This window comes from Carassius carassius, chromosome 22 (assembly GCF_963082965.1).
Source record: "Carassius carassius chromosome 22, fCarCar2.1, whole genome shotgun sequence".
NCBI lineage: Eukaryota > Metazoa > Chordata > Actinopteri > Cypriniformes > Cyprinidae > Carassius > Carassius carassius.
Genome location: NC_081776.1, coordinates 6,102,647 through 6,129,973, shown reverse-complemented (window position 1 = coordinate 6,129,973; position 27,327 = coordinate 6,102,647). Strand labels below are relative to the sequence as shown.

General features: G+C 37.7%; 1 protein-coding gene across 2 annotated transcripts in view; it reads right to left on the bottom strand.

Annotated features, from left to right (window-relative positions):
- LOC132098803 (potassium voltage-gated channel subfamily D member 2-like) overlaps positions 1-27,039 on the bottom strand; it is a 103,779-nt gene extending 76,740 nt beyond the window's left edge. The window contains exons 1-2 of one of the 2 annotated variants that reach the window (XM_059505011.1): positions 26,396-27,039; positions 24,907-26,095 (exon numbers count right to left, since the gene is read on the bottom strand). In XM_059505011.1, the coding sequence (XP_059360994.1) occupies positions 24,907-26,018 (1,112 nt within the window). In that variant the 5' untranslated portion in view covers positions 26,019-26,095; positions 26,396-27,039. The remainder of the gene's footprint in view (positions 1-24,906; positions 26,096-26,395) is intronic. The other variant, XM_059505012.1, reaches the window with a different exon arrangement.
- Positions 27,040-27,327: the final 288 nt, after the last annotated feature.

Below are 27,327 nucleotides of genomic sequence, written 5' to 3'. Positions count from 1 at the left end.
TACAGTATATAGTAGTTAATATCTGCAGTCTGCTTGAGGGGGACGAAACAATTCGTAAATGAAACATCGAGATCAGTTTTGTAAACTGATGATTCACTGAAAAGAAAACTCGAAAGAATGAATTATTCAAAAATTTAACATAATTCAAAGTAGTTCGTGTCTGCAGGAAAGTCTACTTGAAGAGGTCCATTAAATTCAGAAGAGTTTTGTGAACTGGTTCAAACGAGTCAGTGAAAAGATCCAGATCTGACTCAAAAGAACAAATCATTCACAAATGCAGTCCATATCTGCACTGAAGTTCAGACTGGTTTTATGAATCGATTTAACCAATTCAACTGACTCAAAAGGAATATGACATCTGTAAATAAAATAAAATCTGCAATAAAGTTCACTGGAAGTCGAGGTGATTTGTGAACAAAAACTTTAGACCACTTTTGTGAACTAGTTCACTGAAAATAAGGCCAAAAGGAATGAATAATTCATGAATTAATATAAAACAGTCCACATGTGCAGTGAAGTCTACTGTAAGGCAAAAAGAGATGAGATGGGAAGATAAACAGGTAAAGAGAGATCTGAGAGACTCTTTCAGTTTTCTTGTCATTTTTCTTTGACATTTTAATCTTCAGTGATGAGGGTCTTTGTGTTAAATTCTCATACACAGAGACTCTCAGCTAAAAAAACACAGTACAAACGCTTTCATAACCACAAATACAGTGAAAAAGCTACCAGCGCTATTTACGCATGCACTCCACACAAATTTCCTTTCATCCTTGACAATTCCAGCACATTATGATGGGGTTTTGATGAACAAATCAGTCACGGACACCCACACAAACACATTCGCACAAAACGCACCCAAGGTGAAAACGATGAGTCACTTGCTGTGTGGTAATCTGTCAAAGCAGCATGATGTTGCCGGAATAACTTTACACATTCACACTATGTCCAGTCTAATGCAGGTCATCTGCTTTTAAAAACACAGAGATGTGTCAGATAAAAACAGAAGGATGTGAGGAATATGAAATGAGAATGTTTTTATTTTTATTTTTTCACACCAGATTGAGTTGCTCGTCCAAATTAGGGTTTTTAAAGTAAAAAAAAAAAAAATTAACCCACCACCAAAACACAATTACTATACCTTCATCTAAAATAAAATGAAACCAGAATATATATATATATATATATATATATATATATATATATATATATATATATATATATATATATATATATATATATCAATAACTATAACAGTATATCAGTTATAATAACTAATAGATCCAACCCACCAAATGTTAAATTTTCACTATTCTTTTCAACATTTTTACTAAAAACTATCCTGTGTGCCTGGAACAGCCCTGCTGAACTTAATGCGCTCTTGGTATTTATGACCCAACAACTAAAAATTATGACTTCATAAATTAAAGAGGAATTTACGCCAGTTTTACAGCGGTTTGACTGTGACATAAAAAAAAAGTGAATAGCAAAATATGTTAAAACATTTAGAGAAATGCAATTTTTACATATATTGAAATAAATCAGGCATCCGTCTGGACTCTGAATCATCATGATTCATGCCGCTAGATTAACATGTTTCTCTTTCCGATTGGAATAAAGTGAGGAAGTGCTGTCCAGTGAAGCCCAGCTCAGGATAAAGACACCAGCTGACCGGAAAGTCTCAATGGTGTGGACAAATGCTGAGTCACTTTGGATAAAACGCCCTGCACTTGATGATGAGAGCAGACGGCACACACACCTTCACCCTTCAGACAGGAAGTTGATAATATAAAGTTATATTTGTTAAATGTTAAAAATTCATTAAATAAATTTAAAATCAAATAATTTTACATTTAAAATATTCATTACATTAATATTTCCATTTATTTTAATTTGTTTATTTTATTAGTTTTTACCATTATTAATATCTTTAATTGACTAGTCGGTTGTTTAACTAGTCAGCTAATGTGACCCATTCCTATTCTGGGTGGATGTCTGAATGTTCTTAAACACACACACATACACACAGGAATGCAAGACAGGACAAGCTACAGGTTACTGAAGAAAAAGGACAAATTAAATCACAAAATAAGGACAGACAAAATCATAATCATCATCAAATGGTCAACATTTAGACACATTAACAAAATCCTTTCAGGCATGCTAATTAATACTGACTTCTCAGCAGATGTCTGTAACACAAACTCTCTCAGCACTAACGTCAGCAGTGCTTTAATCACGACACATACATTTAATGACTGATATTGACGTCCTTTTTTGGTCTCACCATCTCATGGTATGCTGCAAGAATGCAGAGCAGGCCGCTATTGTGCTCCGTGGCATCGCTGTATTTCTTGCGGATGGCACGCCGGTAGAGAGTTGTGTTATTGGATAGCATTATTGTGGAAGATAAAAATAGCAGGTGATTCCCGCTGGCTTTGTGTGCCAATATATCACAAGTGCTTATTGAAATCGGGTACAAGCCCTGCTGGGAGAGCGAGCATGAGCGCATGGGGTTTAGATCACTCAGAACAAGAGAAGAGCACTGTGCTAAAGAGATATTATTGCATTTGCTTTATTTTTTATAGAGGTTAATTGAGTGCATTTGGAAACCACAAAGCTGTGCACTATAATACGTTACAGGTTACTACTTCATTGTGGTTTTCTTTAGCATACAAACACCAACTTTACAAATGCACATAGCAAATGTTATTTTTAATGATAGCTCGCATTAGCTTTTAATGCTAATGCTAATATCCAAGAACAAACTATAAATCTTTGTTTTGTCCTAACAAGCTGCAAGCTAAGTTACTTTGTGTTGCCCCGCCCACTTTGGAATCTCATTGGTCAAGAATTTGTTAAATTATTGTTGATTAACATCACATTTTCTCATTGGTGGTGAATGCATTGCACTGCATTCATTCAGTTTTTGGCTTTGGAATTTGGTTTAATTAAAAGAAAAAAAGAATTATCTAAATTAACATCCTTCGCTGTGATGTAAAATTGCTACAGGGGTTGTTGGATCAAGTTGCGTTTCGCTGCTAGCTAGTTTTTATCAGATTTGGGCTGATTTTGTGATTGCATAGTAGGGTGTAATGGAGGTAGATATCCTGCGTACATGTATCGACTAAATTTTCTCATTTACCAGCAAGTCAAGCCCCATTCATCACCAGAGAGCCTTGAGAAAGAAAGAGAGAGGAGAGCGTGTATGTGTAACATGTAGCATATATCTACAGAGAACTATGCACACCACAGTCTTTTGAATAATTCCCAGGAGACTGTACCTTTCTGTAGTCTTTGGCAGACACCCATCTGACCTTTTTGCTCATTTCTTTCCCCAGTATGTCTCTCTCTCTCAGTGTTGTTTTCTTTCTCTGAGCGATCGTCGGCTCAGTTGCTCAAAGCGTACATGGGGAGTTGGCAAAGCGAAGGAATCTTTCCCTACCACGTCTGCATTTCAACGCAGCTTAAAGTGTCAAACCTGAACACGCTCTCATATAGACTACCCCGTGTTTAACGACACCACTTCAAAGAACCAATCTTTGATCCCCGTTTCATTTGAATTTGTAATGCCTGTTCATAATCACGCCAGCGTGTGCTTTTTCCTTGCCCGCAGGTATGCGTTTCCCACATGTGTGCCTTTGTGTGGACAGTGGCGTGTGTTTCACACCTGCTCAGGTAAATGTATCCTATGGGCTGGATATGGCAGTGTCTCTCTGTGCTCACCCTAGGATCACAGCTGCTGCTAATTACACTTTGAAACCAATCAATAATAAATTACATATGACGCTGTTGGCAAAGAGTAACAGTCAGGGGTGGTGTTGGCGCAGTGGATAAGACACATGCCATTGGCGTGAGAGACCCGGGTTCGAATCCACTGTGAGACACCAATGTGTCCCTGAGCAAGACACTTAACCCCTAGTTGCTCCAGAGGCGTGCGACCTCTGACATATATAGCAATTGTAAGTCGCTTTGGATAAAAGCGTCAGCTAAATGTAATGTAATGTAATGTAATGTCAGGCCATGTTCTACGCTATTCACAACACATACTGTACATGTAACCAATACAACTATGTGTGGAAATATACACTATTGTTCAAAGTTCGCGGTCGGTACAGTTTTTTTAAATGTTTTTGAAAGTTGTACCAAGGCTGCATTTTTTTGTTCAAGAATACAGTAAAATTGTAAAGTTGTGAATTTAATAGTATGAAGTATATTTGAATCTATTTTAAAATGTATGATGTAAGGCTGAATTTTCCACATCATGTTATCAGCATGGTGTTATCTGCTTCCAGCTATTTTTAGCTGTACAAAACAGCTCGTTTTGGTGTGTCTTACCATATTATTCTAATGTATTATCTTAATTATGAACACTCCGGTTTGTAATGTAAACAGTTTTACCATTTACTGCACTTTGTTATTCTTCTTGTTATTTCCCTACAGCGGCTAATGAACCAAAAGTCTCGCACATTCACGGTTTACTTCCCATTGAAAAATGAGGTGGATCAGATAATAAATGCCTTTACTGTCACTTTTGATCAATTGAATGCATCCTTGCAGAATTAAAGTATACCTTTTATATGCACACTAGAGAAATCTGTTAATTTTCCCCATATCACAAATGTAAATGGAGTTCAGTGGGTTTGTTTTGGACCCCATTGACTTTCACTGTGTAAAAAAACAAAAAACAAAAAAAAACACATAACCATTGTAACCACATGACAATTTAAATTTTTTGTTTGCACTGTCACTTTCAGAATTATATCATAATGACATCCTGATGTGTGATTATCTGTATATGCGCAAATGTGACAAAACTGGTTGACAAATGCTCTCTAAATGAACAATTAGTATGCACGCCCTCTGGGCCTCGCAATTACAAATTCACCCCTGAGGTCATGTTACCATGGTAACAGTTCAACCCTCACTGTGACAACTTCCTCCTCCCACCCACGAGAGTCTAAAATGCGAGCAAACTGACTCTGGATCAGCGGTTATGGGCAGGCTATAAGTAAAGCTCTCCTTTTCCCGGCTCTTGACATGTGGCCGTGACACATGGCTGACAAGAGACATGTTGCACATTGGCAGCTTGTGGTAAATAGGCTGTAAAAAAAGTATTGCTGGTGGCCGAACTGTATTTTTGTGATTTCAAGTGTGGGTTTGTGTGTGTGTGTGTGTGTTTGAGTCAGTCCTTCTGCCTTAGGCTCAAAAGTCTTTATCTGTCCTAATTTTCTCTCTTATTCACTCGCAGGAGTGTGTTTGTGCACTAAAGAGCGCTTACTGAGCAAACTATTAAGTTCAGCAATCAAAAATTCAATTTGCCTTTTTGGACAAGCCTACTGCAGAGTGCTTTAATGTCTTTGGCATAAAGCACAATTTATTTAAGTGTATCACACCAGACGCATTATCTACAGTGTCTGATCCGCATAAAAAATTCATATACCCACACAAACATGAAAAGAGAGCTCTGATCCTCATTGAAACATATGTGTCAGGAGTGATCACTTCACGCAGGGTTCACCTGACACCCTTTAGGATGCGATCTGGTGTTATATGGTTGGATGCTCCTCATTAAATTTGGCTCTTTGAGAAGTATAAACAACAATACATTACATGCTGAGCTACATACAACATACATACAACCTGAGCTGGTTTGGTTCGATGCCACACGTGACTCTCTCTTTCTCTCTCTTTCTCTATAGATGTTTATCATTGACTTAACACAGGTCAGACACACAATGCCTACTAAAAATACTCTGACAGCTGTTAGAGTGGAGCCAAGAACAGGCAATACTGCATCCACCAATAACTGGTGAAATCAGTCAGCGTTCAGCCAGTCTTTTAAAAGCAGAGCAGGTAGCTGTGCTTTTAATCAAAACACACACACATGTGTACCTAGATGGAACCAGGCAAAAACAGACAATTTCACAATAATGCAATTTTATGCATGGAGTGTAATAGCCAAATATGACCATATACAATAATGTACAATAATGTTTCATGTATGAAGATTTACCATAGTAATTGCATAGTAAGCAGTTTAATAGTGGTATCTGTAATTAAACTATAGTAAACAAAATTACCATATCTATGGGTTCTTGCAAAAAAATTAAAAAAATAAATTAAAAATCACATCTAGAGTATAATTATATGTAAATATAAAAAAGTTTTTTGAAATAAGTATTTTTTTATGTTTCTAAAAGTATTTATTAAAATATATTATTATTATTATTACTATTATTATTAGTAGTACATTTTACTAAATGTTTTAGTTGATGTGTTAATATTTTAAGAAGCTTAAGCAACTTATTTTAAGTAATATAATAAATATAGAATTAGTGTGAAATCTATACTAGTTGAAATCATCAACATTTCCACAAAAATATATGATTATACCAAAAAAAATAAAAATACATAAATTATACTATTCAGATTTTTTTACTATTTTTATTATAAATACTATATATGTTTGACATTTAAATATATATATATATATATATATATATATATATATATATATATATATATATATATATATATATATATATATATATATATATATATATAATATTATCCACAAATATTGTTATTATTATATTATTATTATTTTTAAATAAGAAAATATGTTTAAATTGAAATAATTTAATACAAAGTTATGTTTTTGGTTTGGATATTACAGCACGACATGAGATTTAAATGAAAAACATCAAAAATCAAGCCCAATAAAGTGCTAGCTTAAAGCACGAGACTTGCAACTGTGTCCATGTGTGAGCATCAGGGCATTTCCACTCATTATGATCACATACTGTACGTGAGTTTCTTCATGCATGTGGAATTTTTTCAGGTGTGCTCCTCTAGCATCAAACCCCCTCACATCCAGCACGTTAGCAAAGGCCTGTCTCATGTAACAGTGTTCGGTGGATTAGTTGGGAGTATTTGAGAAACATTGCAGTAATGCTCACTGTAGGTTAGCATTCAACACCCGATATTGCTCAGTGGTGTTCGTCAGAGGATCACGTGATGCTCATGGTTAAATCTGATACATCTCTGCTGTTTGAGCTCAGGTTAAAGAAGCTGGCTACAGCAAGAAGATAATATTTATACACACAAGAGAACCTGGATTTATACATTCTCATATATATATATATATATATATATATATATATATATATATATATATATATATATATATATAGTAAAAAAGTTGCAATTATGATTCTAAGTTTGTTGCCACAGGTTGTTGCTATGCATTTGCTAAAGTCTTCTCAGTGTTTTTAGTGCATTTCAATGCAATTGCTAGATTAAATAGAATCTTCACTGACTCCAATATATGACGAAACACTGTTGTTGTTTTTTTTAGTTTCATTGAGATTCTTATATCCTTATATTGAGGTTCTAATATTAAGTTATATTATATTATGAATCATTTTTTGTAAAATATTTTCTGCTTTCAGAAAATGCAAATGAGAAATACCTTGTTAACTATATGAAATAAAAAATTGTATATATTTCATTTAAGTGAACATTTAATTATTTATAGGAAACTATAAACAATGACACATTTTCCCTTGGCAACTAACTAAAAATAAATCAGTTTAAGTATTAAAAATTACTAAAACTATAATAAAAATAAATGAATGCTAAATAGAAATATGTGTAATTTCCTTGACCGTAGGAGAACGTCTCAACTCTGAACCTTTACAGAACTCATCATTCTAGCTCTCTTCTATTCTCTCCGTCTCATAAACCCTTATTAGAGAGAATGTGTAGGCCTCCGCTTTCTCTAGAAAAATAAAAATGGGTGTCTGCTGCCTGAATGAAATAATGTGCATTGTTCCCCTTTATCACAGAGCTTCTCCCTCTCTCGCTCTCTCTCTCTCTCTCGTGATGGAAGGTGGGGATTAGCAGGAAAACGCTGTTGCCAGGGTAACTGAAGGCACCAGAGGGAGTGGTCTCCACATTTGTTAAAGTGTACCTGGGAGAAAGTTTAGTACCTAGAAAAACCAGCATGTGTGTGAGCGCTTATAAACGGCTGCGGGTGGCTCTTCTAAATCCCCTGGCTGTCTCGGGTAAGATAAAGGTCGAAGAGAGAGTTTGTGTTTGTGTCTTAGAGATGCTTTCCTGCCACGCTGCAGCGGCACAGAGCGCTGATTTAAGACTCTGTTTGACTGGTTAGTGGAGGCTGGAGTCAGTTAACTTCAGGGCTCATTTGTGGATTATAACTGAATGCTGCAACAAATATTTTACAGTTGACTTTATTATCTTGACATTCATTGCATTTGTCGAGAGATTAAAATGTCCAAGGCTGTCAATGTGAAAAAAATTGCTGACATAAGTAAGACTTAATAAGTGTAAAATATGTATAAAAAAGTTGTTTTTGTGTGTGATATATAACCATATATATACAAATATTTTAATACACTCAAACAAATATGTGAAATGTTGCCTTGGCAGCTAAAATAAAATCAGTTAAAATATTAAATGAATTAAAATGAAAAACTAATTAATAAATGAATGATAAATACGAATTAATCTAAAAAAAAAAGACAAAAACCCATATAATAACTAAGAAACTAATATTAAAATAACAATATTTTATATTATACTTTTTTATATTATTACTGAATTATTAATATTATTTCTTCATATTAATTTGCTGTTTATCCTCCTAAAACTAAAGCAATATTAGCTTTTTTTAATGTTTGTTCCACCACTGATATTAAACAAAAAATTTAAAAAGGTTTCCAATCAACTTGTCTCCCTTTTCTCCTCTCTCGTGCTCTTTCTCTCTCTCTTTAAATAAAGTGCAACTGAAATATAAAATAAATATTGAAAAAAAAATATATATATATGTATAAAATAATAAAAATGGCAAAAAGTGCATAACAAAATTACTAAAAAAACAAAAACAAAAAAAACAACTGATATTAAAAAGGCTAACCCCAAATATTCTACCACAGACATTCAAGAAAGAATGAAAACTGTTCCAACCAACCCCAGTCTCCTTTTTCTCATCTCGCTCACTCTCACCAAATCAAGCACAAATGAAAAGCCTTTCAGTGGCTCCTTTTGCGGTGAGTTATGCTCAGCAGATCGGACTGTAATTGCCCGGTGAAGAGTGAAGTTTGGGAGATGCATCATCCAGCGCTTGGCCTGAATATATGAACGCTGAGAGCATCACCATAAACAATAGAACTATTATGATGATGATGATAGATCACGCACTGAGCAGTGCCGTCTGCTAAATAAACCATGCTTGTATTGCTTTAGCATACACACACACAAATGCACAACTGCTGACTAGTGTCTACTCGATATCCAATGCAACGTGGTGGCTTTGGAGGCGAAGGAACCCAAAAATCTAGTGGTGATTCTGGTCTCACTAAATGGAAACAGAATGTGTTTACAGGATCAAAACTTGACTGGATATAATAAATAAATAAAAATAATTATTTTGTATGTAGAATGTATTTTCTACATTTTTACGCTAAATGCATAATGATAAAATTCATAAAAATTCCAAATGCATAAAAAAGTCAATATGTAAAAGTGTTTTCTTTATTATCATGCTAAAAGTTTATACTACTCATTACATTAAAAAGTTAATAAATTCAAAAAAGTAAAAACTAAAATGAAATAAAATATAAAATTGTTTTGCTACTGTAATTGCATAAAGTTATACAAAAGGTAATGCTGAAAAAAAGAGTGGAGTCTTTCGCTACCTAAATGGACCTTAATTATAATTTCACATAAAATATAAAAATATTGCCAGGGGGAGGAGGCATGATTTTTTTTTTTTTATAAAGATTAAGAGGGCACATAAATAAAAAACATCTGAACAGATAAACCCTTTAAAATAATTACTGGAATACTAATGGCATTTAAATTTAATGGTGACTTTAATCAATATAGTGTCATGGTCACTATAAACTGTTGCTGCATTGGGGGGCAGGGAAAAATATTTATTATTTTTTAACGCACACACACAAATTGCATGAGCATCCTAAATTATATATATATATATATATATATATATATATATATATATATATATATATATATATATATATTTTTTTTTTTTTTTTTTTTTTTTTTTTTTAAGATGATCTATCCCTGTAAGTTTGAAGGATTCTGCACACTCTAGTTGTATTGTGTGGCCTCAGGGTGCGGAGAGATGGCAGCGAAACAGAGAGAGAGAGGGGTGGGGAGGGGGATGGAGTGAATGTAATACAGAAGTTAAGTGGTTAAGTAATGACTGAGGTCTGAAAAGCGATCAGACCCCGTCCAGAAAGCTCCACAGGGATGTTTTTCCACTCCCAGAGTGAGAGTTAACATCTCCAGGCATCCTTCCAGAATCCCACCTCCTTTTTCACATGTATTTCTGTCAGAGTCATGGTGTGTCCAAACTGAAAGAATGAGAAATGTCTTATCCCAGTGGTACACTCATCCAAGCCCCTCTGCACCTCGCTCTTCAGATGCACGCAGGAAAAAAAGAGACGCAAGCTAAAGGTCACACACTCCTTCAAAGTTGCACACTCTCCTCTCCTGAACACCTCAACTGTCTGCTCACTTTTGAAAGCACATCTCGAGTGTGTGTTCCGTCGCAGCCGTTAGCTGCATTCAGATGAGAAGTGTTTTGGGCCAAGATTCTATCCCGATCAGTTACATTCCATTCACTTATGAGCGAGTACATGCCTTCTGCTGCTTACCTGCAACACACGCCACAAATAAATGGACCTGTACGTGAGTTACATCATGCTCATATTTGACACACCACACTTTGGAGCACAAGCGAAGCCAATTCTCCCTACAGTTAGTTACTAATAGAGCCTGTAAATAGAGCTTTCCACACTTCACATTGATTTGACTTTTGGAAATAACATTTCAGCACAAAACATTGATGTATCTGGTTCAACATTCCAGATAAATAAAAATAAAGGTGTATTTACATAAAAATACAAAAAAAGTAGAATGACATAGAATTTGTAATTAAATGATATGTAATTGTAATTTTTTTACACGGATAAATGTGTTTCAACATTTTCAATTTTGACACACCATGCTTTTGACAACTACCAAAGCTAATTGTTCATGCTGTTAGTGACTAATAAGAGCCCATCGATAGACATTTCCACACTTCATATTGTTTTAACTGTTCAAAATGCAACATTTCAGAACAAAACATTGATGTACAGTATCTAGAGCAGCATTCCAGATAAAGATCCAGATATTACCCATGACACATCCGTCATTTATCTGCATGTGTACATTTCAGAAGAATTCATGTCTGGTTCTGGGGAGAAACGAGAGCTTTAAGTCTTTAATCTAATTTCAGTGAGATTCATTAATCTGGCTGTTTTAAGGACCTGCATCAGGAGAAAAGCGCTGAGTCGTGCCGATGTATTCATCACTTCCTGTGCCACATTACCCCAGTCATCAAACGTCGGGCTGGCCCATTTCCGCTCCACTCCTCCTGTCCTTTAGAACTCATTACTCACAGCTATGCATACAGCAACGGGCTATTTACTTGTCGTCAGCATTTCAGCATGGCACGGTGTGTGTGTGAGAGAACCGAGCCGGTTTATCTCTGCAATCTCTATGCTGCGACCATGATCATAAATACTGATCAAGAGTAGTGTCATCATCTACCTGTCTCAAAGGACTCTCTCTCTCTCTTTCTCTCTTCTCTCCTCATTTCCATCTCAGTCATTTGATTTACAGAGATGGCTGGCTGTATTACATATTTCACTTCCCATATTTTCAGCTCATAAAACTTCAACTGGTGGAACAGCAGGGACAAATATGCAAGTACATGCACATGAAAGACTGGACGGCACTGCAGGCGTCAATCATTAGGATTATTAATATTAAGAAGTGGTACTGTGTAGTACCATCTTCAAAACATGAACAAGGTTCTTAGGGGAATAATAAAAAAAGCTAATTCAATTTGATGCTACATTATGTTCTTCAGATTAAAATAGTGGTTTTCCATATCATCTATTAACATAGGAAAGATAAAGCCTCCCCAGTTCCTTAAAGAAACATATACTGAAGTATATATATTGTTATCTTAAGAAATATGAAGTGACATTTTGCCATGGCATCATGGGAACTAAAATAAAAGACTATAGCATTTTTGAATGCATGCCATACAAAACACTTAGATATTCTTACATATTCTTACTCCACAAACTAACTCTAAAAACATGAAAAACAGCAATAGATGGACCGACAAGTCCAGGCACTTCTCCATCTTCCATCTGTTGACATTGTTGATCTGAAAGCCACACTTAATTGGCATCGCTGATGGCTAGCTTAGATCACTTCAGAGTTCATACAATTGGAAAATGGCCCTAGGGAAAATGTATGGGCAAATGGGCAAAATAAATGGAATTCATACTTCTGGAACCCAACATTTGGGCTCAATTTGAACCAGAGCCAGCATATTTAAAGATGAAAATGGCCCTTGGGGAAATGTAGTTCTTTGGGATCTGCCTTGGTGCCTCGTTCCTATAACTTGAGTTCCTATAACTACAGTAGCTGATGCAAAAGCCCCTATTGGTACTAAAAATGTGTTTTATTTATAAATGCATGGTAACAAAGCAGTTTGGCTATTATATCTTGGGCTCTATAAAGTCTTGATATAAATCATGGAATCTAAAATAGTTGAACAATAATATCATGACTTAAAAAAGTTATTTTATGGCATAATGGGAGCTTAAAGTCATTGTGCATTGTACAAAACCATGTTTCACATATTTCACATGTGCTTTTAACATGCAATTGCACATGTGATGTTAATGTGGTTTTACTCTAAGGGAATTGGCAAAACTAAAATATTACTGCATATAAATTATTAAACATTTCATGGACTTTTACCATTTTATAAACTGAAATGACTTTGTCAGTTCTAGAAATCACACTTTTAAAATAAGGCTTCACCATATATCCATATATCCTAAAGTCCTGCAGTTCACTGTAATATACTGTAGGAACAAGTCAAGGCAACAAATGCTTTTCTATTACTGTAACTCATCTTTTTAAGTTATATGAGATTTAACTACATATTTAAGTCAGTGTAGTACAACTTGAATTAGAAATAAGTTGATATGACCAACTTGATTATAATAAAAAAATAATAATAATATGTCAGAAAGTGAACTAAAGTTAAGTTTAAGTAGGTACATTCTTTTTACAGTATAGTGTCATGGAAACTAACAATTTTCTCTTTTTCTAACAGACTTTAAAACCATTTTTGGCATCTACATTTTTCAGAGTGTATAGAAACACACAAACCAACCACAAATTATACCTTCTGCCAGTCTCTGCCTCTCTATCACTCCTTTCCACTCTTTTCCCCTTCCGTTCATTTCAGGTGATATTTGCCTTGGCCCTCTCTGTCATGTAACAGTAACGACTTGAAATTAGACTCGAATGAAGATTTAGCTCTCTCAGAGAAGCGTAAATCCAGTCTAAGCTTTCCAGGAGGAACGGTGAGTGAAGAGTGACAGTGCTGAAATATCCGTTCGCGCTCTCCGCTCATCCTTTTCTATGCCTCATCTCCAGCAAAGGATAAGAAGAGTGCACGACATTTAAATAAGTCATCCGGTGCTGATCACCGCAACCGCTCTAAATCCATTATAAAACTATTACATCAACCTCTCCCTACGACACACACACACTCCTTTGACTTCATATTCTCACTTCTTTTGACACCTCTGCCACCATTTTGCACACAGACTCACACACACTTACAATTATACAGTATTCTAGTTAGACTAAGGCAAATTTCACTTCTCTTCATTTCAGCCCTCTGAATTTGGTCTCCTGCAGTGACTGCAAGATCTGAAACTTTTTATATCTATTTCAATTTCCTTAGAGTACAGATGTATAATATGCTCAGCTAATTAGTAAATTAGGTAATCACAAACACAACCTATTAGGGAATACTAAGAAAGATACAAGAGGGAACGGGTATGAATAATTCCTATTCTTAAATTGTTTTCAATAAGAACCTTTTATGATGAACTTGATAAAATAATTTATTTTGCTCTCTTAACTAGGCATGCTACATGCCACGCATGATACAAATCATGTCATGTATTTTTGCTTTGAAAAACATTCATCCTGTTTTACATTATATTCTTCTAAAGTGTATATAAAATGCAACAAATTATATTATTGTCCTATTTTTTGTTGGGTAGCATATACAACTGATTAAGAACCTCAGAGCACACAGTAGATTTTTCTTGAAAGGTTTCCACTGTACTATGTGTGTTTGTGTTTCTCTATTGACAAAATAAATGGAATTTTTACTTCCGGAACCCAACACTTGAGCTCTATTTGAACCAGACCCAGGATATTTAAATTAAAAGGAACCAAAATGGTTCTAAAAGAGACAATGCAGTGTTGGGCAGCCAATTCTGGGTAAAGCCAACTCTTCTTATTAAACTTGTGGCTCTGGTTTTCATCTTTAGGTTCACACAGAATTCTCCTTGTCATCCAAAGCACTATTTTTCTGTTGATTTCTAGGGACTGCAGCTCTTAGATTTCTCCTGTTTCTGGCAGTTGCTTTCGTGTCACCCTGCGTTTCAGTCTGCTGGTTTTTGATCTAAAAGCTGGAGTGTGTTTTTGTGTGTGAGGAGTACGTTGCAACACTCTGAAAATGTATTTATCTTTGTGTAATGGTACTTCATTGATATTCACAGCCGGCTGTGGATCAATGATCCCTGGCAGACTTGCTATTATTTCATTTCTTGTATCTAAAAGGCGTATCGAGGATTCAGCTAAATTGTTTTGAGCCCGATTTGGCTGAGTCGTCACAAAGGCAATGTGTGGGCTAAAGCACTGAAGTACAGATCAACACACACACACACACACACATCAGTATTCACACTATGGCGCAAAACCTAAGCCAATAACAGCACCCATGATGTCTCCCTCAGCCAATAGAAAGCTACAACCATCCACTACCAGCCAATCAGAATGGTCCAAAGAATAAGAGTGTGGAACACAGTCAAAACTTATAATACACATGAAGCACAGTTCTTGCTAACTGTAAATAAGCCTATAAGAGCGTCAATATGAGCTCTAAACAAGGTAATGAGGGGCAAATCAGGGCAAATTTTGTCAGGTTAAACTTCGTTTTATGTAAATCTATAATATTAATATTAATTGACTTTTTAATCAGTGTCTTTCCAAATCCTTTTGTAGATTACATCGATACGCCAGTAGGTGCATTTTTATATTGAGTCGTTGAATCATACATTCAACCAATTTGTTTGAAATCACTGATTATTTCATACATTATACAAAAGTAAATTACCGAATCATCAATACAAATGATTTGTTCAAAACCTTGATTCATTTGGAGATACACAACAGTTCTGCTGAGGGTTTTTTTGGAATAAGTTTTGATAATGGAGCCAAAACTATTATTATTAGTATTAAATACACGAAAATTACAAATTAACAAATATACACTTCTATTTTTTTGCTTAATCCATGAATGCAAAATCTATTTAATAGGTTAAGCTTTGTTCACGAGAGCACAATATTGAAAATTAGATTGTTAGATGTGACTGCTTTTCCCCAATGGTTGAATGGGCTTCCAGTGAGAGCATCAAAGACAAGTACTGTTCCCTCAGATCACAGCAGTGACTCTCTCTCTATCCATTTGATGAATACCATAAAGACCAGCAAAACAACAACAACAAAAAACTCAACTATCACTATTTAGTTCCCTGCATTGAGTGATGAGGGCAGTTGAGAGGGTGTAATGCATTAGCCACCAAATAAAATGTGGATTCAATTCAAGCGATGTACACACACATGCATATCACTTCCCAATGCAACATGTCATTTATTACCAAGACTGATGCTTATGGAAATGAAGCGTAAAACCAAAACAGAGATTTTCTATGTAAAAGCATCAAACTTTCTAATTACGCAGTGGAGCATGCTGATGTTTTCTATGTACTCACACAAGCATGGTTTTAATTACTGCACTCTCATCAATGGCACTCAAAAAGTTTTGTGCTATTGTTGTGGCCTCTACTAGAATTGAGTGGTGTGTGGGTGAACTTCTGAAGGTGATTCGTGCATGTGTGTGTATGATAATTAGCTTACAGGAGCAATCATTCTGGCAGGAGACACTATCAAACCTGGACAGATGGAGAGTTTGCTGAATGTCAGGCGGTGAGGAGAATGGCAGCGATGTTTAAAACATGAAGCCACGACAGCAGTCCGCACTTCCCATTTTCTTCATCTTTCATCTTGGATTAAAAGAGCACAACCTGCCCTCACATCTTTAGAAAGTGCTGCCCATTCGGCACGTACACATCCTGAAATTCAGTGTTTCAATGCAGATTGACCACTCTTGCCGCCACACCAATCGCACACTGTCTCTTTCTGACTGGCAGTTCAGTACTGCACATTTCCTGTAAGTGCAGGTGTGTATATTTGGCATTGGAGGTGTGTGTAAGTGGAGTGATTACGGCCTGTTGGGGGAAACGCCAGAAGCAGAGAGAGGACAGTCGTTGGTAAATAGATTCTGTGTTTCCCAATGATGTGTCACAGTGACATGTAACACTCTAAACGCCACCCTCCTCCCTCTCTCTCTCTCTCTCTGTAGCTCTCCTATTACCGTCGATCTGTCCTCATCGACCTCAGCTGTCCATCTTCACCGGCTTACCTAAACCGGAAGGGCGACACTATATCTACAGTACAGGACATCTGAAACACCATCACAGTCAATGACCTAGATATCCACAAATATCTACTCAATCAGTAATTTCTCAACATCTACCAAAAACGGGATTACATTTTAGCCTGATTTTCAAGTGGCAGTGTCCAACAGATTGTACCGGTACAAAATAAATTACACGCCATACTAGAATGGACGTAAATAAGCAATTCCAGAAGCAATCCAAAACCATCGCACTTCAAAATAATTTAAATAATACCTTGACGTATTAAATGCTTCACTAACAGAATTTTTAGAGACACGCTTGGTTGAGATCTCTTATTGGCTGTTCCGATGCATCATTCTAAGGCACCATGTAATTGTCAGTAAGATCAATCTCACAGGAACTATTTCTGTCAAAATAGAAAATAAGGAATGTAATTATTTCAAAGAATTGCATTTTATTTGCATTTAAATATCTTAAAATTATATTTTTGTTAGCACTAATCCATAATACAATTCTAAACCTTAAAAAAAAAGTCCAAAGGCAAAATTAAAATGGTTACAGCAAGTATTTGTTCAGATTCAGAGGAAATAATGCATATGTGTTCTATATTTGCATGTAAAAAAGGATGAAGGGTGTGTTAACAGTACAGGATACTAAGCTGTAATGTAATTAGACCTGTTAGTTTAAAACTTGTGTTTCTCTGAACCCAGTCACCTGAAAAGTATTCCTGTGCGCTTTCCCAGTTCTAAAATTATCTACATGGAAGGATATTAAATATACTTCCTCCTCCAACTTTATGGTTAATCAATAGGAATGAGCCAGGTTCAATGCAAGTTAATTATCACTGTTAACTGGTTGATTATTGCCACAAAAAGCAATTTCATCTTATCACTCGTTTTGTAAAAATCACTCTGCAGTAATGTACATACAGGGAAAATCTATGGAGCTGCACAGGTAAAAAGCTAAATACATAGTTTCTAAAGATTGCTTTAAGACAAACAAGTAAGTCTAAATTGGGAAATGTTTGGGATTTATGCATTAGCACAGCTGACTTTTTTTTCTTTTTTTTCTGTGAATGCACCAATTTGAGCTGAAAAAAACTGTTTGCGCCTTAAAGTAAGTAAAATGAACAACAGAAGAAAAAATGGGAAAATAAGACGCCGGTAAGGAAAAGGGAAACATAAGCTGTGTAATAGCATATTCAAGTATTTGTATCCCAACCATAAAATCAGTGTGTCCCCTAGTGTTCTGCCTGACTTGCAGCAGTTACATGGCATCCTCCCACTGATTCACTCCATTTGAGTCTGAATCGCAAGCCCAACAAAAAGCCTCCCTGCTTCAGATTCACACTGACAGGAAAAATCAAATGCAAGTGATCTATTCAGAAAGGACTGTCCAGCATCTGCCTACCAGATTAATATAACTGCCTGATAACATAACACAATGAATGAAACACACAAACTCCAAACAGATAAGCAACATTCAGCCTGATCTAGCAGTATATGCAAGAAGTCAGCATTCAAAGGTCAGTTAAAACAATACATGTTTTTAAATGAAACAGCTTAATAATAGGCTGCATATTTGCATGAAAGATTAACATTTAAAAACTGAACATTTAAGGCAAGTATCTCTACGACTGTATCTCAAATGCAACATTAAATTAATAGCCCATCCTGCACATTTTGTACTAGAGAGGTTTTGACAGAAAAAAAAACACTTGTAAAAAAAGTTTGAAAAGAATCAGCAAGAACAAACAAATCGGTATGTTTTCAAAAAAAAAACACACAAACACACAGGTGAGGATACTGTAGGCTCATTGATTCTCAGTTTGTCTTTCTCGTCTCTTTCTGCATGCAATGAGCATGTTGCGAACTGTTAAAGGCTGCTTACAGATCAGTGTTAGCAGGTCATCTCTCCTGTACCTAGTGAGACTTAATCAATGTACATTGACAAAAAGCCAACTCTTGACTGATGGCAGGCTTTAGCAAAACACTATAGCTCCCTTTCGAATTTCAGCCAATTCATAATTTTTTTTCATACAAAACACTCTCTCACTCTCCTTCAATACTGAGAATCGAATCACCACAATCATTGAGGACTTCTCAGGGTGTCTTCATTCATTTTTTTTTATTATTTTATCAAAATTAATTACTCAGCTTTGGGGTATAAAAACAAGAGAAAATAAGCGTGGGAGAGAGCAAAATGGGAAAAAGCAAGCACCACACAGATAAAGGCATTAATTCAATTAGCCCAGCGCAGACCAGAGCACTGCACAGGAAGCACACAGGGCAAAATAATTAGAAATAGCAAGAGTCCACAATCTTAATTAAACACAAATCAAATCAGTCATGATCTCAAAAAGACAACTGACACATACCGTAGAACGAGAGGAGATGAGCCATGGAAAGAGAAGAATTCTGTGTTTGTGCTTCTGATTGACAGATTGATAAAATGAGGTTGATCTAACAAATATGGGGGGATCGTGTGTGTATGTATGTGTGTGTACCCCACTATAGTGTGTATTTTGTGAACTGATGGAGGAATGATATGAAAATGCGTGGTGAGCTTCTTTTTGTCTAAATATGCCATTTCACATGGTCAGATACATTTTTATCCCATTTGTGCTACGATTAAGCAAAATCCTGGGTTAAGGTATCTTTAAATTATTGGATAATATATTATTTCATGCTTGTAAAATGGCATATATTGGACTACAAAGCCCTAGAGCACAGTAAGTACTGTGCTAACCCCAAATTGTGGTCTCAAAGGAATACAGTTTCAAGTATGAACAGTCTCAAACATGAAACGAGATATTCAGGATTAAAAACTACCTCGCTTTTGAAAGAAAAGATTTTTAACCCCTTTGTGCTTAAGTGCTTAAACCTTCCCATGCCAGCACCATTACTGCTTTTTTCCTAGACAGGCCAAGAAATTAAAAATGAAATGAAAAAAAAAAACTTAATTGAAAGAGGAGGAGGAAGAAAGCCCTCTGACCGTTTCATTCAACTGATTAAAGGCAGCCATCTGAAGAGTGGATGCTCCACTTTCAACGCACTTTTTCTATGGTGTTTGAACCATCACAGAGAATGAAGACAGAGAGAGGAAGCAAATAAAAATGTGGAATAAAATAAAGGTTGGGTAAGAACAAGGATGGTAGGAAAAAAGGAAGACAGAACGAGAGTTAAGGAGAAAGACACTAGTCCAATTAGCCTCTCTGTGTGGAGTAATAGCACGAGTATGAAATGGATGGATGAATAGAGTTAGCGTCTCTTCAGCAACACCACAGGGGTTATTCCACATGACAAAGAGCCTTTAATTACTTCATTCTAGGTTCTTTATTTCCCTGTAGCTGTGCTACTGTGTAAATCTTTCAAATACAGCTTTTCTCTCATGCTCCTATTTGGGCCATGAAACATGTCATGTATTCATCTGTGGAACAAAAAATCTTGGTCAAAACACTTTTTTCTCTTCTCTGCAACCATTATTTGAAACATTTATTACCTTGGTGGAATGTGGCAATCATAAATACGTCCTCTGCAGAACACTGTGGGCTCATAAGCTAGAAGAGTTTATTTATGTATTTATTTTGAGGCATAAACGCAAAACCTCAAACAATGATTCCCATCTAAAGGGTTTAAAGGTTTAGTTCACCCAAAGATAGAACTTCTGACTTCTGAAATCAGTAACTCTTTCAAAAACCCATATGACTTTTGAAAATGGTCTTCTATTTGTTCATATGCAAGTCAATGGGGTTGTTCATAGTCATGGGGTTTCACAGGTTTGGAACAACATGAGGGTCATTAAATGATGACAGAGCTTTATGGTGAACAGTTCATTTAATCAGCCAAGCACGGAGGCATTAAGTCTTTGCGAACACCCTGTTGTGTCTTAGGTGAACTGAACTTGAGTGGCCCGGGATCATCAATAATAAACCTGCATCAGTGCATTTCTCCGGGGCAGTACTCTTGCTTTTTTCAATGTCTGGTAAAGGTGCTCTAATGAGGGTAACCCCACACCGCAATGGTCTTTAAGACACAATAATGAGTCCCTTTCACATGTTGTACCAAGCCCTGACCTTATTACATCCCTGTTGGCATGACCTCTCAAGGAAACAACCTTTCGCCCTGTTCGCAGTGTTGAAAACCACACCAAAGCCTCTTGTGCACTATGAACTTATGATCTTTTCCCTTAGAAGAAATTAAGCCCATTGCTTAACCTGCATTGACCACAATGAATATGGAAGATTAATCCACCAAATCCCTGTCTTGTGTGGCATATCCCAGGGAGGGGATACGTAGCTGGTGGCTGTTGAAGCCTCTGGCCTGAACTGACCTGATGTAGGGTGACTTAATAGACTCTCTATGTTACTCCATCAATCTCTTTACAGCCTCTCAGTAGGACTCTTTATGTAGCTTCAAAACCCCACAGGAGAAGATGGAGAAGCATGAGAGGACAAAAAGGATTGGAGGATTGGACAATGAACGGAGGGAAGTGCATTTCAGTGAAAAGAATGATGGGTATTGTAGAGGATCATGGGGGCATTTCATTTACAAGACATTATCATTGTACCCGAGTGCTTTAAAGCTGATGTATTTACCCCTCTTCACCTTTCTCTCTCTCCCTCATGCTCATATCTGCATGTCTTCAGCTCTGACAGCTGCTCACTTAATAGATCCCATTTGACAGTGCATAAGCCAATTAAAATGCTGCTGATTTAATTGAGCTGGGCAAAATCAGCCTGTGCCAGAAAATGAGTCCATTAAAGAGGCAATAGAGGCCAGTGAAGTGGAGGCCATCCGTGCTGTGAACCAAAGTCACATCCCATCTCTTGCCTGCTCCATCCATACATTCCCCTTTGGGAAGAGCAGGACTCAGTGAGGGCTGAATATTCATGCTGGATTACAGGAAAATGGAAGTCAATGAATGGGTTTGTTCAGTGGCTTCACCAAATGTGTCTAAAGCAAGGTGTCAAATCTTGCTCTTGTAGGGCAACAGCAGAGCATACCTGTAGCCCCAATTAAGCACACAGGAACCAGTCAAATCAAAAGTATGTAGGAACGTCAGAAACTTTCAGGCAGCTGTGTTGGAGCTCAATTCTACATGAAAGTGGCCCTCCAGCACCCTGGTCTAAAGTCATGTCATGATCATGACTGTGCTTCGGTTTAAATTCTTGGGGAAACATTGTGACATATTGTGGAATAAATCGATCTTGAACTTCTGAGCCACGTTTAAAACAACATCCATGCGATTTCTGTTTTCTCCATAATGACATTATGTTAATTGGGAGATAACCAGCATATCTTACCCTACCAGACAGAAAGGCTCTATGCATACTTTAAGCAGAGCAAAAGATAAAAGAAGCCACTTCTTCCAAAAACCCTGAGATGAGCAGCAGACCCTGGTGCATGTACCCATAACTTTTGGGGCTAAAACTGGTTGAAACATTTAGGTAACTTAAATAGAGTTCTGCATGATAGAGGCTATCTTTACGTATAATTCAAATTCTTGATCTTTCAAGAATTTGAACGTGATTGAACGTGCCTAAGGTTTGAGTATAATCTAGCAAGCGTAACTTTCACTTTAATGCTGGCTTTTATCTTAGCAAAAACATTTCTTATAATGTTCTCAAATATCAGTTGCTCTTCGAGGGAACATCACAAGGGCTTCATTACTAGTAATTCAAACCCAACACCAGGTTCACATAATCTAAAACACCTACCTTGTGTAAATAAATCTCTGAATCACAGATCCATCCCTGTCATCCAGTCTGGGAAATGAGGCATTAAAAAGTAATGCATACATTTAGAGAGCCAGGCTCTTGTTCAGTCAGAGCAGGTAAAGTCATTTAGTAATACCTAGACTGGCCACTCACTTACTGTGTGTGTTTAAGGAGAAATGGGAAGGGAATGATATTTCAGATATGACAAAGAGGATATGGATGAACTTGACAATCAAAAGACAGAGGATGAGATCTCATACCTTAGAAACAAGGTTCATCCAAACCCCACAGTCTCAACATTAAACTGTGTCTACAATGTGAAACTTTTCTTTCAGATCAAAATGTAGCCACTCAATCATGAAATAGTCTCAAGACACAGCATCGACTTCAAAGCCCAATCGTTGGCTATTGCTTGTCACAGGATAAACTTGACTTTACCAGGTCAGATCTCTGCTGTAGCGATTACCCCCCTGAGTGCTCATCTTGATGGGCTCACTGAGGCATTGCAATAAAATCTGAAATGAGGGACAGCATGCCTGCCTGCAGAGAGAGGAGATGAGTATATGGGCTGCATCACTGAAGCCCTGCAGCTGTGGGTCTGTTTGGAAGACATAGTTCATAACCAGCTGGCTCCAACAAGTGATCATCTCTCCCTAACACTCACACACACAGCACTCCCAACATCAAGCTTGTGCTGAGCGTTTGCAAGTAATTTCATTTTCTCATTGATGTCATCCGATTTGACGGGCAAGAAATGGCAAGACACAAATTGCACACAATAAGATGTGCCAATAAGCTCTGAAACTAAACTTTCTCTTTCTCTCACTCACAATGGATCTCTTTTTTTCTGCCTTTGCTCCTGATGTCTCCAAACCTCATATTTTCTTTACAGGACAATGCAGACCTGACGAGAAAGTAGAAGGGGAATTGAAATTATTCGAACTCTGTGAGCCATAATTCTTTATAGATCATGACATGCACTACCCATTACTCAGACAACCTAATTTTCTTATTATTAAAGGTTCAGGGTGTCTAAAGGAGGAGGCCTAACATTTCTTGTGTCAAAGACAACATTAGTCACATTCAGTACATCAAAGACCATACTCAGACTTGAATTCATATATATGTATAGAAGCAGACAGATGCTGTGAACCAAACATTATTGAACTAGAGTATAAAACAAGTCTTAAAAACCCAATAAAAAAAACTCCAAAACTAAATGTCTCCCAAAAACATTTACATCTGAAAGGGGCATCATATCAGCCAGGCACAGGCGTCAGATTAAAACTCACAGCACAAGTTGTGACACAGTCAAAGTAATGCACTTCAAAGGCGTGCCGATCAAAGTGTGGGATGTGTACTGGAGCATAAGGGTTGATTAATCCCCTCGAGTATGACTTAGGACCGTGTCGACCTCCCAGCAAAGAAGCAGTCATTTCCTGAGCAACAAAGTGCATCTTGGGGCGACCGCAACATGTGGCGAGCAGATTCAGCACCATGGAGAGCGCCTGCTCTGCACAGGGGGAGGCTTGGAGAAGCCATGCTGAGGCATTGAGTGATGGGATTAATGAATGAATAACACCTCAATAGGGAATGCATTATTGTAATCGCCTTCAGTGCTTAACGTCACATGAATCAGCTGTCTCTCAGTATGTTCACTTACTGTGTGAAAATTACAACAATGTGCCAAAGGTGCTTTGAGACAGTTTGTTCTAAACAAGCAAGGCATCCAAAGGAAAGAAGAGTCCATGCTCAATCTGACACTGGTGAAGTGTTTTATGACAGAAGCACACTTTTTCCTTTACAGTGATTACATTAAGAAATATGAGGGAGAAGTAACTCTAAAACCATATTCCTCATTTCCTAAACTGTCTGAAAAATATTCAAAAGCATTGTTACTGACATTCACACAGCAAATGTATATATAAACTACACAGCCCATTTTACTCACTAGGGTATTTAGGTTATATTTTGCTTAAAGTTTCAGTATTTTATTTTGCAGTTATTCTAAATACTTTATTAATAAAAAATATATAATATTTTATATTATCAATTTAAAAACTACAATATAAAACAGAATTGAACATATACATAAGTTCTAAGTATTTTTTAATAATATGAATTACCTTTTATATTTATATTAAATTGTATATGTGTTTATGTCATAAAAAAGTTAAATGAAGTAGCTTGATAGGTTTTGTCTTTTCAAGCAATGAGACAGTCATGGATAGCCCCTGACTCATGGGCCAGATAGAGAGAGCGAGAGGGAGAGAGAGAGAGAGAGAGAGAGAGAGAGGAGACAGAGAGGGGGAGTCTATTTCTTAGATTTATATCAGTTTTATTGATCTCCCCCTGCCGTTGATGTATTCTATCTCCGCCAGCTCTCAACTTTTCGGGACGTGTTGGTGTAAATGGGCTGCATTGAAGCAGTAATGACAGCAGATCATACGCGCAAAAGCTCATTCGGTAAGTTTGCGCATCACAACAACATCGACTCACCCCAGCGTTGTCATGGTAACGATGGTGTACCAGAAAGCCGCCGGTATGCTGGTGAACTTTGTGGCGGAGGAGCCCTTCTCCGCGTAGAACATGACGGTGGCGAAGATGATGATGGCCATGGTGAGCGAGAAGAGCAGGAAGCCCAGCTCGGACGCGCAGCTCTTCAGCGTGTACCCCAGGATGCGCAGTCCCGCGGAGTGCCGCGAAAATTTGAAAATCCGAAAGACCCTGAAGACTCTGAGGGTGACGAAGGCCCCGCTCACGTCCTCGTTGTCCGTCATGACCAAGCCGATGTAGTAAGGCATGATGGCCACAACGTCAATGATGCTCATAACACTTTTGACGAACTTGTACCTGCTGGGTGCGGCGATCAGACGCAGCAAGTACTCGACGGTGAAGATCATGACGCAGGCCGTATCCAAGCAGAAGAACGCGAGGGCGTAGCGCTCACCGCACGAGACCTCCTTCGCCCGGTTTGGCCCGCTGCTGCACGGGACAGTCTCCACCACGTTGGCCATAACGGAGACGGCGATGAAAAAGCCCGTGACGTAATAAAACACCAGCGCCATGGTGCTCGTGTGCGGGTTCTCAAACGCGCGCCACATGGACTCGCGGAACGACATTTCGGGCAGCACCAAATCGTTGTTGTTTTCGTTCTCCTCATCGTCTTGAATTCTCTCCGTGTTCTCCCTCCTGCGATCTTTGTACTCCTCATAACAGCAGTCCCCTATAATCTCAGGAATGATGCCGAAGAAGGCCAGCTCCTCGTCATAGGCGGAGATGCACTCGTGGCGAGGGTAGTGCAGCTTCCCGGTTCTGTAGAAGTTGAGGATATGCCTGAAAATGTCCGGGTCGCGGTCGAAAAAGTACTCGTTGGTCTCCTCGTGGAAGAAGAAGTCGCGCTCTGTGCTTCCAAGTAAGGTGTCGGGGTACCTCTCCAAAGTATTCCGCCAAGTTTGAAACCTTGTGCCGCTGACGTTCAAGATGATCAGACCGTCCTGACCTCGCCTCTTTTCCCGTGGAGGCGGCGGCATTGGGGCGCTCGCCACGGGCATCCACCCTATGGCCGCGGCGCGCGCGAACGGTAGCCAAGCGGCGACTCCGGCTGCCATGCTGAACCAATATGCGCGACCCGGTGCGACTGAAGCAGGTTTTGCTTTCACAAGTCCTCCACGAGCAGAAAGGGCATCTGGACAGACACAATGCGCAATCACTCGATGTGAAGTTCAAGGAAGACTATTGCTCACGTGCAGGAGAATACTGCATAATGAGTCATATTATTTATCAAGATCAAAGCATTCGAATGGCAAGGTGGAATTACAGTGGGCGTAGAAATGAATGGTGGTGTACAGTATATATGCACTATGCAAGAGTAAAAAAAGGCTTGTCGGTCAAAGACGAATGGCTGAGGAAGCAATGCATACTTTTTTTCTTTTCTTTTTTTTTTTACAGTGTAACCTACTGCTCAATAGCAAGATAAATAACTTACCTCCTCATAAATGGATATTTATGTAAAAGTGCAGGTTTTTACACACAGTTCATCAGTTATAGTCCACTTTGTATAGATCTTCCGCCGTTATGCACAAACAAGTATCCGAAACGCGCTACCGGAGGTGTTTTAGAGCAAATGCAACAAGTTTAGAAGTCAGTTAAAGGATTCACGTTGTCCATGGACATCCTTTTTATCGTCCACAGCTTTTGTGTTTGACATTGACGCTCTTGGAGAAACCTGCCCACAGTGGTCGTTTCATAGGAAGAGAAGACCACCCTGGCAAAAGCGCGTACTGTGTTTTACAAGCAGAAAATTACACTTTCCTGTCCTCTTAACTCCACCCCAACGACCCAAGAACTGCTTCGCAGAGTCTGTCTGCAACCCGAACAAACGTGAACCCGTGACAAATGATTCGCTGGAAGTTGCTTCATCCGCTTCCGACGAAGATCTGTGAGTCTGCGGTGGAGCCCAAGTTGCTTCTGCTCACGGCGCATTGGAGGCGTGTCACGTGCTATGGGCATTAGTTAACACATATGAATGTTACACAGTCTGTGTGAATGGTGTGCAATGTACCATACGAAGTGTTACGTTTAAATGCTTATTTGTATCATTTTATTGTGTCATAAATGAAACGAACGTCATAGCGAACTGTGTAAAGTTATTCAAGGGTAGGCCTATTCTTTAAATTATTATTAATCAAAGTTTCAATGGAATTCAGTGAAGTGCTTAACCCTGAGCTGAGAGACTGAGGGAAAGCGTTGCGGATATTTTCACTTCTCAGGTTATTGAGTCACATTCAGCACTGATAGATGTGCAAGGGGAAAGCCGCTAGATGGAGACAGTTTTCAGAGGTGATGTTAGATTTGACCTGTAAGACCGAGTGGATTCTAGTCGTGAAGGTCTCTTGCTGTGACAAACACAATCAGAAA